The 18,123-nt window shown below is 50.5% G+C and overlaps 3 protein-coding genes across 3 annotated transcripts; 1 reads left to right on the top strand and 2 right to left on the bottom strand.

Moving 5' to 3' along the window:
• Positions 1 to 1,841: 1,841 nt before the first annotated feature.
• On the top strand, positions 1,842 to 6,465 carry POX_b02544 (Target of rapamycin complex 1 subunit mip1; the record flags this gene model as incomplete). The annotated part of the gene is made up of 6 exons (XM_050111457.1): positions 1,842 to 2,297; positions 2,363 to 5,086; positions 5,144 to 5,394; positions 5,456 to 5,789; positions 5,868 to 6,205; positions 6,276 to 6,465. The coding sequence occupies 6 exons, from the start codon at positions 1,842 to 1,844 to the stop codon at positions 6,463 to 6,465; spliced, it is 4,293 nt and encodes a 1,430-aa protein (XP_049971803.1).
• Positions 6,466 to 7,743: 1,278 nt separating this feature from the next.
• Positions 7,744 to 10,551, bottom strand: POX_b02543 (uncharacterized protein; the record flags this gene model as incomplete). Its single annotated transcript, XM_050111456.1, has 2 exons — positions 7,744 to 10,413; positions 10,459 to 10,551. The coding sequence occupies 2 exons, from the start codon at positions 10,549 to 10,551 to the stop codon at positions 7,744 to 7,746; spliced, it is 2,763 nt and encodes a 920-aa protein (XP_049971802.1).
• A 3,161-nt stretch (positions 10,552 to 13,712) lies between these two features.
• Positions 13,713 to 16,456, bottom strand: POX_b02542 (uncharacterized protein; the record flags this gene model as incomplete). The annotated part of the gene is made up of 2 exons (XM_050111455.1): positions 13,713 to 14,055; positions 14,130 to 16,456. The coding sequence occupies 2 exons, from the start codon at positions 16,454 to 16,456 to the stop codon at positions 13,713 to 13,715; spliced, it is 2,670 nt and encodes an 889-aa protein (XP_049971801.1).
• Between the last annotated feature and the right edge of the window lie 1,667 nt (positions 16,457 to 18,123).

Genomic DNA, 18,123 nt, shown 5'->3' with positions numbered 1-18,123 from the left:
ACTGGTTGCACTACTCTTTAACTCCTAAACGAGTAATGTACTACAGGAGGCATGGAAGCATACCTTCTGTAAATAGCACCGAGCTAGAGTGTGAAGGAATCACGCTACTCATCTGAAGATCTTGTGAGGAGGTGAGCCAAGTGGAAGAATGGTATTATTCATATTTAGCATCAGTTGGATGATTTGGTACCTGGACATGGATCAACTACCTCCTACTGACTACTCCTACTACTATCTTTCATCAAGAAGGATGTACTAAATAAGTACAAGAACCCCTCACTGACACAAGCTGGGGAACCGGAGCTACCTGATGTTCAAGATCACCGGTTCAAATGATCGGGCCGAAGCTACTCCGGGCTAGTCAGCTCGATAAGTATGTAGCAGGGCTCGGACCGTAAAGTATATAAGAGTCTCACTTCTGGGTCTTCGTCGCCTTACGAAACTCATGCCTGGGGGGCTCAGATTTCATCCGATGGTGAGAGGTGGGACTGAGTTGTTTCTTATGAGATGTATTTTGAACTAGGTTTTCTTCTTTTAATTCTGATGGGCGTTTCGGTGGTACACGAGTCTATCGCGTGGGGTTCAGGGAAGTGTTCGTGTCGGAAGCGCTTTCGAGTCCGGAGTATATTCGAGATGAATGAGGCTGGGAGTGAGATTGTGTAATAAGACCGTCCATCTGCTCACTTGGCGAGTTGATTGGCAAAGCTGCACATAATTTCTATTCTCCATGTCCCAATTGCTACATGGCCTGCGTCATACTATCCATATAGACATCGGAGTGTACCCTGTAGACGGAAAAGGAAACCTTCCGAGTAATGTAAGTCTAATGTCATCTCCCATCCCTGGCTTATCCAGACCAGTAAAAACGATAAATCAGAAGACGTTACCAGAGATACGATCTCGATAGAAGCGTACTGCAAGAGGAACAAGACCGGACTGTCTCATGCTCAGGCCATTGGTAATCAAGTTAAATGATGAAAGTTGCTGAATACAGCGAGGTTGTTCACTGTACAATGGATCATACGCATCCATTGGCCACCCATCATGCTATTTCATCTCTGCTCAGTCATGCAATTATGCAAGTATTGATAAGCCAACGACACGGGTAAAAAGACGGCAGCCAAAGGTTGAACCTTATTCCCCAGAAGTATGGGCTGCTTTGCAGCTTTACCCAAGTTAGCAAATTTTGTAGTCCTCACTTGAGAATAGCTAGCGGGCATGGAGGTCCAGGGTGCCTGAGCCTAAAAGATTGCTCAAGTCAGCTCCCAGTGTTTGCTTAATTTACAGACTACAGACTGTAGTTATGTACCATGAGTATGTACTCATGTGGTCACCCGTAGAAGTATTCATCAGGTCCGCCCAGGAGGTTCGGGCAAAACGGTCCCCCCATGGCTGCAGTGGACGGGCTCTAGCTCCAACGCCAGCGCCAGCGTGCCAGTGTCAGTGCCTCCGCACTCGCATCGCCGAACGGGGACTGGACCACGGAATAAAGATAATCCGGACATGCCCAGCATCGGAGCCTCACCGTTGCATCGTTACGAATTGCCGATTAGATCAGGCTGTCTTGGGCGACCTTGAACCAGCCCGCTAGCTTTCGCGCTTTACTGCGGGATCACCCAATTGTGCAGTGAGAAAGACAAAATTTGAACCTGGTCCTTTGAATCGCAATTACTGGACAAACGGGGTCACGTTACACACACCACCCGAGCTTGAGGAGCTCCTCGGGGAGAGATAAGAGGTTGGGATCTCTCACTGCTGCGAACTGCGTCCTCTGTTCCTGCAAACCACACAACTCTCCCTTTTCGCTACCTGTGCCGCTCCGCCATGACTGAACGCACAACATGAGAGATCCAACCGCAGATATGGAAGAATCCTCACAGCAGCCCGCGACGAACGGGGACGAGCCCCGCCGTCCCACGAGATCTGTTCGCGTCGCATTCGGACCCGAGCTGGAAACGACTATCCCCGCACGCGATCGCTCTCCAGCCCCAATGAGTGGTCATCATCGATCATTCACTTCGGTTGAGCAAATGTCTTCATCGCTGGCTCAGCCCTCGCGCCCAACAAGCTCCGGGGGAGAAAATGCGGGGAATTCACAAGCAGAGCTACCCCGGCGTCCATCCGCGCGGGGGTCCGAGAATGGGCGGCCAGCAATGCTTAAACGAGCACGCAGTGACTACGGTCCCAGCACAGTTACTTTTGACAAGTCACTCGGCGATGAGGAGGAGGACTTTGCCATGCGTCATGGCTGGCAGGAGGAATACACCTCCAGCGAATACCTCAAAATTCTACATTCTGTGAGTCGCTGAGGTGTCCTGTGATATTGTTCAGGTCGATGGCTAACAGTGGCTGTCTACCCTAGAATTTCTATATGTACTTCACAGAGAAACGGCACGAAACGAATGGTATCCCTCGCGATCCGGACGGAAGCTGGCCAACCCAGGAATGGCGGATGAAGGACAGACTCAAGACAGTCTCTGCAGCCCTAGCGATTTGTCTCAACATTGGTGTTGACCCCCCCGATGTGGTCAAAGCAAACCCGACCTCGAAGCTTGAGTGTTGGGTCGATCCCACCTCGACCACGGCCGGCGCGCAGAATAAGATCATGGAACAGATTGGTAAGAAGTTGCAGGAGCAGTACGAGACGCTGAGTCTGCGCACTCGGTATAAGCAGTATCTGGACCCATCCGTCGATGAAACCAAGAAATTCTGCATGTCTCTGCGTCGAAATGCCAAGGACGAGCGAGTGCTGCTCCATTACAATGGTCACGGTGTTCCGCTGCCCACCGCATCTGGCGAGATCTGGGTCTTCAATAAGAACTACACCCAGTACATTCCGGTGCCGTTGTATGACTTGCAGTCGTGGCTGGCAGGCCCGAGTCTTTTCGTGTTTGACGTGTCTCACGCTGGCAACATTGTTCATAACTTTCACAATTTCGTGGAAAAACACGAGAAAGAGAATGCCGAGGTCAAGAAGCGTGACCCGAATGCCGTGGTACAGAACTACAGCGATTGCATTCTCTTAGCGGCGTGTCAAAAAGACGAGTCCCTTCCCACGAATCCCGACTTGCCGGCAGATCTCTTTACATGTTGTCTGACGACCCCCATCGAGATTGCCCTGCGGTTTTTCATTTTGCAAAACCCATTGAAAACTGATCTCTCCATTGATGAATTCCGCGTGCCTGGTCGTCTTCAGGACCGTCGCAGCCCCTTGGGAGAGCTGAACTGGATTTTCACCGCAATCACGGATACAATCGCTTGGAACACTTTGCCTCGCGCCCTTTTCAAGAAGCTTTTCCGTCAGGATCTGATGGTAGCCGCCCTGTTCCGCAATTTCTTGCTCAGTGAGCGCATCATGCGGACCTACAAATGCCACCCCATCTCTTCTCCCGAACTTCCCAAGACTCATAATCATGCTCTCTGGAAAAGCTGGGACCTTGCGGTGGAGATGGTCCTATCGCAGTTGCCCGCTCTCATAGATCACGAGGAGGGACGTCGACAGTACGAATATCAACATTCCCTCTTCTTCGCCGAGCAGCTTACCGCGTTCGAGGTCTATCTGTCCTCTGGCCCGACGGAGAAGAACCCACCAGATCAACTACCGATCGTTTTGCAGGTTCTACTCAGTCAAGCTCACCGGTTGCGTGCTTTGATACTCCTGAGCAAGTTCCTCGACCTGGGCCCATGGGCTGTCCACTTGGCCCTCAGCATCGGCATCTTCCCATACGTCGTAAAGTTGCTGCAGTCAGCTGCCCAGGAATTGAAGCCTGTCATGGTCTTCATTTGGGCGCGCATCATGGCCGTAGACAACACGGTCCAGATGGATTTGCTAAAAGACAACGGCATTCATTACTTCATCTCGATCCTCAACCCGTCATCTCCGATCCCAGTGGGCAATGCCAGCGAGCACCGTGCCATGTGTGCCTTCATTGTCTCACTCTTTTGCAAGAATTACCCCCAGGGACAGAATGTTTGCCTCTCAGGCGACTTGTTCGACTCATGCCTGAAGCATTTGGGTGACGTTGAGAATCCTCTACTCCGCCAGTGGTCATGTCTCTGCCTTAGTATGCTTTGGCGTGATTTCCCAGAAGCGAAGTGGATGGGTATTCGTTGTGCGGCAACCACGAGACTCTGTGAATTAAACTTCGATCCCGTGCCGGAGGTTCGCGCCGCTATGCTTCACGCCGTCACGACATTCCTCGGAATCCCAGACCTGACCGATCAAGTGGCTCAAATAGAGGAATCGCTGGCGATGGCGGTCCTGCCAATGGCCGCCGACGGGAGTGTTCTTGTCCGAAAGGAGCTTGCTGTGTTCTTCTCGACTTTCGTCAAGCGTCACCAGAACAAGTTTGTGGTAGCCGCGTATGACGAGATGCAAGACGAAAAGCGATCTTTGATCCAACGTCTTCACCGCGAAACATCGCACGCTCCTCAGCTTGACACTGGAAATGATGAAACAATCTCCGAGTCCAAGCAAATCTCACTGTCACGGAATACAACGTTCGGAACTGTCTGGAAGCAAGTCCTCATTCTTTCCGTCGACCCCCACCCGGACATCGCTCAGGATGCCGGAGTTATTGTTGACTTTATCCACCTTGCTCTTCTCGAGTCGCCCATGGCAACGCTCGCCGACAAGATCAGAATCGAAATCTTGGATCTTACAAATCGGGTGGCCCAACGCTATCAAGCGCAGGAAAGGACGGAAACAAAGAAGTCTGCGCCCCCCTCGACTCCCCCATCATCCAATATTGCGCCCGCCAAACAAGAAGGATTTGTTTCGCTCAGCTTCAGACGGACTGCGAGTGTCGCTGCTTCCTTGAAGAATCTTGCCTTCGGTGGCTCTGCGACGGACTCCTCCGAAAACTCAGGCCCACCTTCGCCCACTTCAAAGAGCCGTATGCCTATGACGCCCCGTGGTCGTGCCCCCCCAGAGTGGACTCGCCCTCCTGAGGTGAACGATCACGTCGCACCGGCGAACGCGTACCATCAAGCCCCGATCCCTATTTCTCGAGGTTTCCGTTCTCGGAAATCCGATGAAACACCCAGTATCCCTCTCAAGAGCCGTTTTCTAGACTGGTCAACAGAGGTGAGTTGCGAGTCTCTTCAAGATTGCTTGCAAGATGAGAAGCTAACATCTGGAAAGTACTTCCGCGAGCCTCAAATGAAGCCGAATGAGCCCGATGAGCCTGGCAGTGCTGATTACAATGAGCGTCTTTGGCGAAGAGGTCGCAACGAGAAAATCATCTCAGAGACACAGCCTCTCAAGGTCAAGGCCGGTACAAGTCGCTGGGACAACTCGATCACCCTTCTCTCGAACAGTAGCCAGCCGTTGAAGATGTGTTTCCATCAATTTGAAGACCACCTTGCAGTCGCGGATGACCGAGATACCATTGCGTAAGTGTTGCAATGAAGTACCACAAGCAGTTTCTGTACTAACCTCCCTCTCTTCCTGCAGCATTTGGGATTGGCAAAATCACAAGCGACTTAACCAATTCTCGAATGGTAACCCCGTGGGTTCGAAGATTAACGAAGTTCGATATATCAACGAAGACGACCAAGCTCTCCTGTTGACTGGCTCGTCAGATGGCGTTCTGAAATTGTTCCGCCAGTACGAATCGTCAAAGAAAATTGAGGTCGTTACTGCTTTCCGAGCCTTGCCCGAATTGATCCCAAGCAACCGAAATGCCGGTCTTGTACTCGACTGGCAGCAAGGACAGGGTAAAGCTCTCGTTGCTGGAGATGTCAAGGTGATTAGAGTTTGGAATGCAGCCACTGAGGTCTGCACAAATGTAAGTCCTTTGGTTCTTTCCTTTTCTCTCTCCCCACTTCCGAGCTTTGGGTGACCTGCTAACCAATTTTGACGTCAGGATATCCCTGCTCGTTCCGGATCATGTATTACATCCTTGACCTCTGATCAAGTAGCGGGTAACATCTTTGTTGCGGGTTTCGGCGACGGTGCCGTCCGAGTCTTCGACCAGCGCCTCAAGCCAACCACCTCCATGGTCAAAGTTTGGCGGGAGCACAAACAATGGATCACGAACGTTCACATGCAGCGTGGTGGATTGCGCGAGCTTATCTCCGGTAGTCGAAATGGCGAAATCCGCCTGTGGGACCTCCGCATGAACAGTTCTCTTTCCACCATCTTCGCCACCAAGGATACCCTCCGCACCTTGAGTGTTCATGAACATGCACCTGTCTTCAGCATGTGAGTAGCATTCTCTACCATCCCTCAGCTGAGTGATAGACCTAGTGACTGACTTCTCTCCAATACCCAGGGGCACCAACCGACACGAAGTTAAGACCTACAACGTTGATGGTACCTACCTTTCCAGCTACGAGCCGTACTCGAGCTTCCTCCAGCACAACCGCTCCTCTCCAATCGCTGGAACAGCTTTTCATCCGCATCGCACAATGCTTGCCTGCGCGGCATTGAATGATCACCATATCAACCTGGTTTCCTGCTAACTCCCTCAGTTCTCCGTCTAACTTTGTTTCTCTTTCGCATATTCCCCCAATTGTACGACTTGTCACCCTCCCGCCCAAGCCTGGTTTACTCACCGCGATCTTCCCCTCCACGCGCTCCGTACGTTCTCCAACGGTACATGGTTGTGATCACATACTCTCTGCAGTTTTTCCTGGAGTCGTGGCGTTTTGATTTACGTGTTCCCAATCCGGTCCGCACATTTCTCCTGTTTGGGTCGTATCGTTTCCTAGTGAATGTCAACAATCATCTGATTCCCCTTCTGCTAATGTTCTCATTCTCTTATACTGAGATAATGCATATTCCTTCTTCTTCTTCTTCTTCTTCTTCTTCTTCTTCTTCTTCTTCTTCTTCTTGTTCTTCTTCCTCTTCTTCTTTTCCCCTTATTTTCCAACCCTGTCTTTGGAAACCATCCCCGTCCTCTCCTGTAGACCTGCACTTGGCCTTTGTGTTTGAATTTTTCCAGGACGTACGTGACCCCATGGGGGTAATAACGAATGACAGATTGGCATTTAAATGTTCCATCGCATGTTCAACCTTGGCGTCAATTTTACCCTTGAAGGCGATGGACCTGATGATTGAATCACTTGACCAAATTACCATGACAAATTCCCGTCAATCGCACCCATTTTGCGGTCACAAACTTTCTCATATGAGAAAACCGATTAATGCCTTTTTGGAACTAGACCGTCGACCAGAACGCGAGTCAGGGCATTTGAGATCACGTGATTACTTTGTGACGACTACTCACGCCTCCTCGAGTTTGCTCGAAACATGTTGTACAAAAGCTGCCACGCCGGCTTACCCCATCTGACAAAGGCTCTTAGCGCCAGAGAAGAGAGATTTTATTGTGGACACATGATGTAGCCACCCAAATGAAAAGTATAAAGCGATAATATCCATTTTAAACGATGAGGAAGATGGTTCGTGAGTTGAAACGCAGCGAGAAAAGGATCGCCGTACACCAGGGACTGCGCTAGTGCCCGCGCAGTATTTGAAGTGAAGCTCAGAATTTGATGAAGCACCTGTGGCTGTGAAACTGTAAGTGAGGGCGGATGAGATTACAGAGAGCTTGAGAAGTCAGACAATGCAACTATCATTCCTAATCGTAGGGTCATCCCAGAAGTACATTGCAATCATTTCCATTCAAAAAAAATTGCCTAGAGACACCAACTGATGAGTGCCTCAACTATTCATCACAAAATTGTCAAGTCAAAAAAAGAGAAATGCGCAGAAAAAGACAGCAGATCTCGGCTCCATCTTCAAGGGCGTTTGTGTCGATGCTTGGTGTGCCGGGTGATGCCGATCATGTGTCTTTCGTGGAATTCTGACTCTACCTCCTCAAAGATGGCATTCAGTTCCTGAATGCGAGAGATGGTAGGATCAGAATTGGAAGCGACAGTAGCAGGAGTGAAAAGCACGATGGCTGGCTCGTCAGCAAAGTGGACTGAGCGACTGAACAGCTGAACGCTTGTTGAGGGGGCTACTTCAATCATTGAGTCACGGCCAAACAGCGACACCGGATTCTGCCGCAAATATTCAGCGTTTTGGGTTCGCTCTCGAGGCAGCGGAGGTGATTGGACTCCAGGCCATCGAGGGTAACGGACTGGGCAAGTATCGAAGGAGGTGATAAAAGGATCGACATCTGGGTTGTCGAGCCAGCTGTGACGCGGGCCTGGTTGATGACCAGGTCCAGTGTTACTCTTTCGGTACGGAACTGGCTGATCTGAGAGCCCAGCATTCTTTTCCTGGTACAAAACCAGCTGGCTCGATGGTTCTGTATTGTTCCCACGAGGAGCAGATGAGATTGATCTCGGCTGCACTCGCCAGTCACCCTTGGGATCCGACATGCCAAGGACGTCGTAGACACTTGGATCCAGTGGGACCTCTTGGAAGTTGGAGTAGCCCTTATCATAAGACGCTAGATTCTCGAATGTCTGCGCAAAGAGCCGAACGAGTTGTTGTGCTGAGGAGTTATTGGTCGTCTTGTGATGGCCATTCATGTCGGCGTTGGTCTCATCTCCAATCTTGACCTGGTCGATGCTCGGCTGCTTGGAAGATTCACCATGGGCAAGCCGCACGAGCTCAACAGTACCCATCTTCTTCTTGCCCTTGCTGGGCATCTTCTCATGACTTTCGCTCTCAAAGCGCAAAAGAGGTTGGTCGTGTCCAGCTGAAATGGAAGAACGATTGCGCTTGTGACGCGCAAAGTCCTCGGAATGCTGCTTCGGAGGGTGAAAAGGAGAGGGCACCAGACTCGCAGGCTTGCATGACAGGCATTCAGGGTAGGGGACCGCCTCATATCGGAGTTTGAAATTGCCTCCAGCCCTTTGGCTTTGAGAGTTACTGGCATCTTTCGCGGTGTGGTCCCAGAGTACGACCTGGTCCCTTCTGTACTTCTTTGGCACCATATCCTCAGTCACCACTCTCCTTTGCTGAGGAAAGATCGGCACTGCCTGCTGTGCGTGATCGATGTTCTGCTCAAAAGAGTGAACCCCATGTTGTGAGACAGGGCTCATTTGACCTTGCTGGAGCTCCTTCTGAAAAGCCTCCTGTCCGCTCGGTCTATGATACATGGGGTTCAGTGCAGCCATCTTTGTCGGAGTGGATTGAAATTGTCCAGTTCCCCACATTTTCGCTGACTGTGATGGTGGCCAATGTTGAGCAAGTCCTGGTGGGAGTCTCTTTGATGTGCTGGCCCAAGTCCTTCCAGATTCTGCGGGGGTCATCATTGGTCGAGATCTCAGAGCTGAGTTGTCTCCAGACTGCTCACTCACCGGCACCTGCTCAGGAATCTGTGCTGGATGCACCTGATCACGAGGAATGCTGAGGGTTGGGCCAAGAGCCTCATGACCAGGTGGAGCGACAAAAGAGTCCGGAACACAGTAGAATGGATCATCATCTGAGCTCTGGAACGAGGGAGAGACAGACTGAACAGCGGCAGGAACACCATGGTGCATGTCAGGGGCACTTTCAGTCCAATGGGGCTGAATCAAACGTGGTCGAGGGAACAAGCCTGGTGGGGGCATCTGGAAGGTAGGTTCACAGGCGGCTCTTTCCTCCATGGCGCTCATCCAAAAGCCGTGAGGAGCGTTACTTGGGCCTAGCAAAGGACCCGATGGCAAGTACACGTACTGAGGTCCTTGCCGGTACGGAAGTTGGGGTGGACCATCCGGTTCATATTGAGTACCGTAAGCTTGCTGGCCTGTGGTGCGCATTGGGTGGGAGCCATGCTGAGCAGGCGACGGAGGGGCTGAAGGGAGAGGATATCCATATCCGCTCTGCTGGGACATGGTGTTTGCAGTGGGGATTTGCTGCACATTTGGAACGAAGGTCAGGTCGTGCAAGTCAGCAGGTCTGGTGCTGTCGCATGCATACACAGGAGGGGGAACGATCTCTTTCTGATTGGAGAGGGAAGGCTCATGAGCAGTCATCTTTGGTTGAGAGGAGTGACACTCAGAGCAAAGGATGTGCGTGGCTGCCACGGATGGGATATCGAGCAAATGATGCTCAGGAGTCGGAAAAATGGAGGCTTTAGCCAGGAAGCACCGTTCTGGGGGCTCTGGCGACGGGATAGGCACGGCAGTGACAAAGGAAGCCTCACGAGAGTGAGAGGGAGAAGAGATGAGGGTTGAGGCAAGGTGAGGAGTAAAAGGAAGAGAGTGCTGGAGAAGTGCGAGGGTTGGGCTGACTGAAGGGGGCGAGTAGTAAACAGTGTTTGCGGTCGATGAGGATTGTTTGCTGTTTACAGACGCGCCGCCAATTGGGGATGTACACAACTCTGGACCCTTCAGCAGTTGCCCATCAACGTCAGGAGTGACTGAAGGTGCAGCACGTGAGAGAACACTAGAAGAAGCAGGAACTAATGCTGGTGCTTCAGGTCGAAGGCGAGACAAGACTGTCAACTGCTGTCTTTTCAAAGACCGGCCCTGCTGGCTCTGTCAAGTTTCACATATTCACAATTCCAATCAGCATACATTCTCATCAACAATGGCTGTGAGGAAAGTGGTCAATGGTTCAAGAGTGAACCCTAAGTTTCCCATGCTTATAGTAGCATATGGGATCCCCATGCTCAGACTTTAGGCCTGGGTTGTTATAAAGAGTCCTGAGCATCGACCAACCAGGTAGGTCCAGAATATCAGACGAACAGAACATCAACTAACCTCGCTTGCAGTTCCCGCCGAGCTTTCGGGTCGCTGTGAAGCCATTGAACCCTTTTGCCGGAAAGCTCTGGTTAGTCCTATGGAACCTGCTGTACAAAGCGATCTCTCTGGCGAAGAATGTCCTCCGTCGTTTGATCTGCGTTTGTTCGAATCGATATTGATCGAAAGATCACGTGCGCGCCTTTTGGACTCAAGTGACTGATGATCAAGAAAGAGAGATCAAGTTCTGAGAAGAAGTTGCATCGCCTTTAAAAGTGGTGAAAGGAGAGGGAAGAGAAAGTCAAGCAGATGAGCGGGATGGAATTGTATTCTGCGTATTCCAATGCTGCAGTCTTCCTCTTGTCGCTCGAAAGACAGTGCTAATATGATAGTAGCTGTCTCAGACTTAGTACCCATTTTGGCTTTCGTCTCATGTCGGTCCTTCTACCACCTTGTCTTCTTCGAAAGGCTCGAGATCACTAGGGAGATAGTCAGTCTTATGCACATACCTGGGCCACAGGCCGCAACGAATCGAAGAAGTTTTAAGATTATAAACTGAGTATGATGGTGATCTACTTACCTGGCTTTTGATTTGGCACAATCGGCATGTTACTGAGTATGCCTACTGCGACGACCGATAAGCCTATGATTGAAAGAAGAGGGTGATAAAGACAAGAGATGAGAAGAATAAGGGGGAGAGAGGAGGAGACATGAGTGAGAGATTTGAGGGTCTTTTAGGACAAACGTTGAAAAATACGGCTCTACCTATCGCGACAAGAAAAAAACAAATCATTATTCAAAGAACTTATGCCAGCCACATCTGAACATGATTATTGGAAGACCCAGCTCACCAATTTTAAGACTCTTCACACCTAAACCGAGGCAGAAAAATGTTTTCAAGTTTTTTTGCTTCTGGCCATCCAACGTGAATCACGCAATGTAACAACGCCGCTCTCTTTACATGCGCATCAGCTCCCATAGCCACTACCTCTCTAGTCAGTCGACGATTCATTACAGCGGATTCTTAAGTGTGGAGATGTGATTGTGGTATGATACCTCGGGTATGTGCAGATATGAAGTATAGTCACAATATTCATGTTCTCATTCTTAACCAAGCCTCCTTATAGCTCTCGAGTTAACAGTTAAAGACAAGCTTCCGTTCTGTGCGTGAGTGACCCTGAAGCCGTGAGAGTCTGTCCGCTAGGGCTGTTATTGACCCGATTGTCTCAGTGAATGATGATAAAACCAAGGTGAGATTTTCTCACACATTCTGGCTGCAGTAAGCATGAAATGTGCACAGTAGATATCAGAAAGGCTGAAGAAAGTTTGTTCTACCGGTATTATCAATTTAGCTTCGGCCGAGTCAAATTACTACAGAGAAATTGAATCATGGTCGTATTCACAACCTTATTTATCAGTGTGCAGGATGGACGCCCAGACTCGAGATAGACGTAACTGTTGTTCTCATTCAAATCCGAAAAGATGAGAGATTCTCGGATCTGAGGTTTTGATATCAGAACAACATCCAGGCACAATAACGTCCTGAAAATGAGTACTCACGTCGTCTGGTATTATCCACCGTAGAGTTTTACTTAAGCCTTGAATAGATGATATCAAACACGAACAAGAGAGACCTCACTTTGAGTACGTTTCCTTCGAAAAATTTGTTATATTAAAGTCAAACACCAGTGATAAATTCCGGGCACTTTATCGTATGACTCGTCTACTAGGTATATATATATACTAAAAAGATGCTAGGCCTTATTCATATACATTTTTCGAAGAAAAAAACATGCTGACATGGAACCACGATTTTCAATAAGGTGAAGCACCTATATCCTGCATAAATACGGCACGAATATGATATACTCTCTGGGTCCGTAAAAAGTTCGGATAGTGACACTGTCTGGAGAGAAGGAAGACGTTGGCACGACTATATCTAATTATGTGCATACGAATATTTAGCTACTACAAAATCCCCGAGAAATACTGGACGCTGTTTTCAGATAGTATATGAGCTCTTCAATACTGCATGCCTCTTCTGATTCAGTGAGTACCGTTTCAAATACCACACTGAACCTAGTAAGGTTATGTCTTGTCATATTTGCCAGTACTCGTATCCCTGACTAAATATGGATGTCATCGGACAAATCCCGTGCCATGAAAGTAACCTAACACAGTTAAGATGATAGGTATCAAGTCGACCTTACTCGGCTATTGAATACACACCGAGCTAAAAATTCACATCGCAGGTTTGACTGCACCCATCTGAAACCCCTAAGTTGATGTAAGACTAGTAGATTCACTACAGTACTTCCATTCATCATGGCCATCTGCAAATCCCATTTTTTGGTGAGCACCATACAGATCGATTGATACCCCATTACATCTATAAGATAGACTACAGGTAACAGGTTCTGCTGCCTCGGTGAGGCTCTCCACGTCCAGTGGTATATTCAAACATTTAAAGCTTTGCATGCCTTCGAAACCCCAATCACCGCCTGAGCAGCCCAGAAGTGCTTATAGATGTCTCATAACCAAGTCCACATCACTATCAACCAACTCCAGTCAAAACCTAAACAAATGAATGGGCTTTCTCACATTTATCTTGTTAAAGGCCAGTGGATGAGTCTCTCTTTTTTTATGACTGCTAAAGGTTGGCTACATCGGGTAGAACTTGCGTATCTCACATGGCGCTTGGAATGTTTGACAGTGGAGAAATGATCTTGAAAGAGCCACCTCTGCCATCTGCAAATTTGGCACCAAAGCATGCAATGAAAAAGGTGATAAAACAAAGAGCCATCTGTCTATAATAAGAGGACACTGGACTGGGACATTTGGCCTACAAGATAACTTATTCAGCTGCTACAAACGTAGGGTGTTCAGCACGTTCAAGAAAAACATCTACCAACACAGTACTTGGTAGATTGAAAACCGAAAGGGCGTAGCAAGAAGAGTAGGTCCGCTAATACAACAAACGCTATGGAATCAAAGCAAAGCCCAGTTATCTACTGAGTACGAAAAGGCTGGAAAGACCAGGCGGCGTTCTAAGACATGCAAAGCCCCGCCGTTGATCGTGAGCAAAGCCTTTACCTGTTACGGTCTGCACGGGCTTGATGCCAAATGTTATCTCCACCCAAAGCCGAGAAACTAAACGAGGCAAAGTTCCGCCAGCTAGAATTCGAGGTGGAAGCTGGCTGGCCTGTGATGAGGCCGACGCTTTGCTCGTCGTCAGAGTCACCATCTCCGTGGCCGTTGGAAATGGGCACCTCTGCAGACTGGGCAGGGCCTTCATTTCGTTCTTGGGATAGGGAGTTGCCTGACTGCTCGTCCTGATCGTCAAGTTCTGCTGCTCTCGAATGGCCCAGCGAGCGAACAACGTCACCTTTGCAAATCGGACAGGTGCGTCGACGAGTGGTCAGCCACGGTGTACTGGATGCAAAGGATCGATTAGTCATCTTTCGCTTCGCGAGGACGGTTAGAGAATGAGAGTGGGGGGTCCTTACATGCACTCTGCGTGGAACTCGTGACCGCAAGGAAGACTCATGACCCGGCTTTGACCATCAACATATTCCTCGAGACAAACCACACATTCCACCTGTCTGCCAGTATACTTGCGTCTCCAGAGCGTCGAACCAGTTTGTGAACTTGCCAGTTTCTCCTCTTTGGGCAAGGATGTTGAGTCTGTGATCACGCCAGCAACTGTCTGTGAGCGGGAGCGGGCCAGACGTGGACGGTCTGAGCGGCTGGGATGGCTAAGTAGTGGAGATGATGGTGATACGGGCCCAGGGCTGGCAGGTCTCAAGGATTCCGAGCTTGATGACGAGGGGGTTCGAGCGATGGTGTGATATGTGCGAACAGGGAGACGCTCAACCACAGACTTTGGCGCGCGCCATCGACGTCGTCGGATGCGAGATCGCAGCAAGAGCAAGCCGTAGACCATCGTTAACGTCAACAGCGGGCTGACAACCAGCACTAAAAGAGTATCGAAAAACGGGCTGGCCGAAACACTGGTCGGAGACAAAGTAACCCAGAGACCTTCATGATCCGAGGCCATTGGCGTTTCCGAATCAAGCCAGGATGGCGAAGGATTCTTCTGGCCTTCTGAGACCTTCCTAAGTGCAGAGGCCGTAGAAGGTTGCACCGACTGCTCGTGATCATGGCCCCAACTAAAATGACTTGAGAACCACCCTTTACCAGAAGAGGTGGAGACAGCAGCTGAGGTGCTCGGGTTGTTCTGAGTATGTGTCGTGCCAACGCGGCTGTTGCCGGTGAGCTTGTCAATGCTTTGATATTCACCGCTTCCTGGAGTGATGCTGCCACCAAGAAGTGAATTGGAAGGCGAAGATGGACCTTGATCTGCGCGGAGGTCTTGAGAATTCGGGTCATCGTGCGGCGTAGTGCTAGGCAGAGGGCGCCCCTCGTCCTTCGGCGCAAGGAGATCAGAATCTCTCCAATCCTGAACACCAATAATAAACTCCTCATCGCTCATATCATCCTCCTCCTCAGACAGTTCGAACTTCTTTGGCTTCAATGTGGCATCAGTTTTACTGCTCCCGCGGCGGTTGGACTCCGTCCCATGCCGAGAAGAACTAGAAGATGGCTCCTTTGCCTCTAAGGCGCCAGGCACAAGCCAGTCAATGTTACCGCTGCTGGGAGGACGGCGACTGTCTGATGGACGAGGTGGACCTCCCGATTCACTACACAGTCCTAAAAATGAGCCCAAAGCGCAGAAAACCCCGCCCTTCGGGTGCGAGACACCAGCGGCGGAGTGCTCTTTGGAGGCTGACGGAGAAGTTGATGAAGGGGCTGTTGAGGCCAAAATACTGGGCAGAGCGGCTGGTTTTTCCGAATCCACATTCGTCCGACCGGCAGACGTGGGATGTGAAGACTTCGAGCCAAGGCCGGCCACTGCGCCAGAATGCGATGGAATGAGCGATGAGAGGAGATGCGCAGTGGTATAGGAGGTGAAGATGGCAGGGATGGTCGCGTTTGATGTGTCACCCCGGGCGTACATCGTGACCAGGTTCCCGCCTCGTGTATCGTCGCCAACGATCACGGCAATGGCGCCACGGCGTTGAGCCCACATCACCTTTTCGAGGAATCCGCAGCCACCGCGACTGAGGAGAACGACATTGCCCTGAATCTCAGCAGTTTCTTGCAATGACTGGATATCGGCATGTGAGGACTGTTTCACTGGAAGCGTTTCTCCGTACGTTGGAGCTTGTTTGATATTCAAAACAGTAGGATCCGTCAGCGATTGGTGTAGATGATCATCGGTTCCGTCATCTACAGCGGTCGACGCCACGGTCTCACGTCGCTCCATTTGCCGAGCCGAGTCAACCTGCGACGCAAGATAGGCTCGACTTTGCAGAATCGGGGCCTCGCCCACGGCACCGCTCCCAGACTTTCCGGACTTCTGCATGGCGCCCTTGCCAGCAGAGTCATGGGCCTTGGCTCGAATGTTCTCCCCCCAACCGGGAATGTCTGAGCATCCCAGCTCTCCTTCTGTCCCCGAAATTAGACTACCTTCCCCAAAGCCACTTCCAACCCAGAGTTTCCCACTGAGGCCTTTTCTAGGCAAAAGCGGGCCGAATGCCGCAGGGCGGGCGAGGAAGAAGGTTGAATTGTCATCGGTGAGGCTGATGATGGCTGAGGGAGGAAAGAGCGAGGATGGAATGTTGAAGGAAAATAGAGCGTGCAGTCCAGACGTCCGTCCAGACAGCGTTTGTGAGGTTGAGACAGTCGGCGACGAGAGGGCGGAAAAGATGGTGAGGAAGATCGGGAAGAAGACCAGGCTGAAGAGAATCAAGAGAAGACGTGGCGATCGCATTTTGAGATCTGAAGACGTCTATAGTTCAGAGGTGAACTCAAGGGCCTAGGTTTGAAAAAGAAAATAGAGGGGGGGGGGGGGGGAATCAAATGGATAGCAAGGAGAAGCGCGGACGCGCTTCAATCACAAGGCGAAGATGTGCCGCCGATCGTTGTATGACGATAGCAAGTAGAAGATCAGACAGCCAGCGCTTGTCTCTCTACCAATCCCTCTGTTGGCAGCCCCCAACCAGCGGGCCAACCATCGAAGACTGTCCGAGCACGCCAACGGTCAACGAAGGAGCCACGCAGACACGGATTCACGACAGCAGGAGGGTATATAGGGGAGGTGGAGGACGCTGGAGTGGGTTCACTTTTGAGGTGGAGAAGTCGATGCTGGATCTCGTCCGCCTGGCGCTAGCTGCCGGCGGCCCCGGGGGCAATCTGAGCGCTTATGTAAACAAGTGTCGCCTAGTTTACACCAATCATGAGCACGAGCTCCCGAGATGTTTACATTCCGGTCTGCGGACAAGCCCCACTTCTTTCATGTGATCATCGTCCTACGTATCATTCACACAAGCATTATTCTCCGGGGGGCTTGTTGCCCGTGAGTAGTGACTTTCGTAGGGGCCAAGCGCATCAGTCCAAACCGTTCAAGTCGTGGAATATCGATGATCGATGTTGAACTTTGTTTTTCGCAAGACGGGTATTGTAGTCAGTGATCTACACCCGACAAAACTGAATCGTCTCAGACTTATGTAAACAGTCTTACAATATTGGAATTTACCTACCTACGCCCGGGATAAGAGCCCATAAACGGTCTCAAAAGTGAGCTCGCTTTAGCGGGGTATCAGTAGCATATCCACCACGTGCTCTGATAGACTGATACTATCGTTTCATCGTGGAAACGTCTCCTCTACAGGAGAGGCGTGGACGCGGCGGTGTTACTCCACTTTTCGTCATCAAATCTCCTCAATTCAACCCCCCTCCCCCCCTAAGTGGCTCATACTTCAAGTGCGTGCAGAGACGTCGAAGAGTAATGACAATCATTCTTCCGCAGCATATCAAAAGAACTTCCTACTTTGGGTCGTTACAAAAATAAACGCATGGTCGCTTCCGTCCCTGAACACACTTGGATCAGGTGACCCGTAGAGCGTGCCGTGAATCGTGATCGAAGTACCAAAGTACCCCTTTTATTGCTTTTGCCGACCGTTGTATTCCGATCGGACCTCGAACATTGTAGGCGAGTGTGGACGTACTACTAAGCTATCTCTTCCTACTCATCTATTGGATTTCCCCGAATCTGCTGATCTACTAGGAGGTCATCCTGCCTGAATCATGCCATGCCCACTCACCTGACACATGACTATTGTGAGGAGAGACAACCTCTGGACGTCAACGGGGACCACACCAATGAGGTCCTCGAAATTGATGAGCAAACTTAGAGCCTCCATCATACGAGCTGTCGCGTGCCGACAGAGCTTTGGTAAGCTGCGTGGCGTCCTCGTTCAGGTTCAACAGTAGTGACATGCTAGTTAGTGTAGAGACCGGTCATCAGCCACCGGACCCACCAGGTCGTCGGCACCTTCGGCCGCGTGCACCACTTCTGGATAGTCAACCCCACTTCCCCAGGACTTGGATGCAACCGACGCTTAGTGTTGGATCCGGCAAACACACTTGAAGGTGCAT

Source organism: Penicillium oxalicum, chromosome II, assembly GCF_001723175.1.
Source record: "Penicillium oxalicum strain HP7-1 chromosome II, whole genome shotgun sequence".
Classification (NCBI taxonomy): domain Eukaryota; kingdom Fungi; phylum Ascomycota; class Eurotiomycetes; order Eurotiales; family Aspergillaceae; genus Penicillium; species Penicillium oxalicum.
The sequence above is the reverse complement of the archived record's forward strand: the minus strand, read 5'-3'. Positions and strand labels throughout refer to the sequence as shown.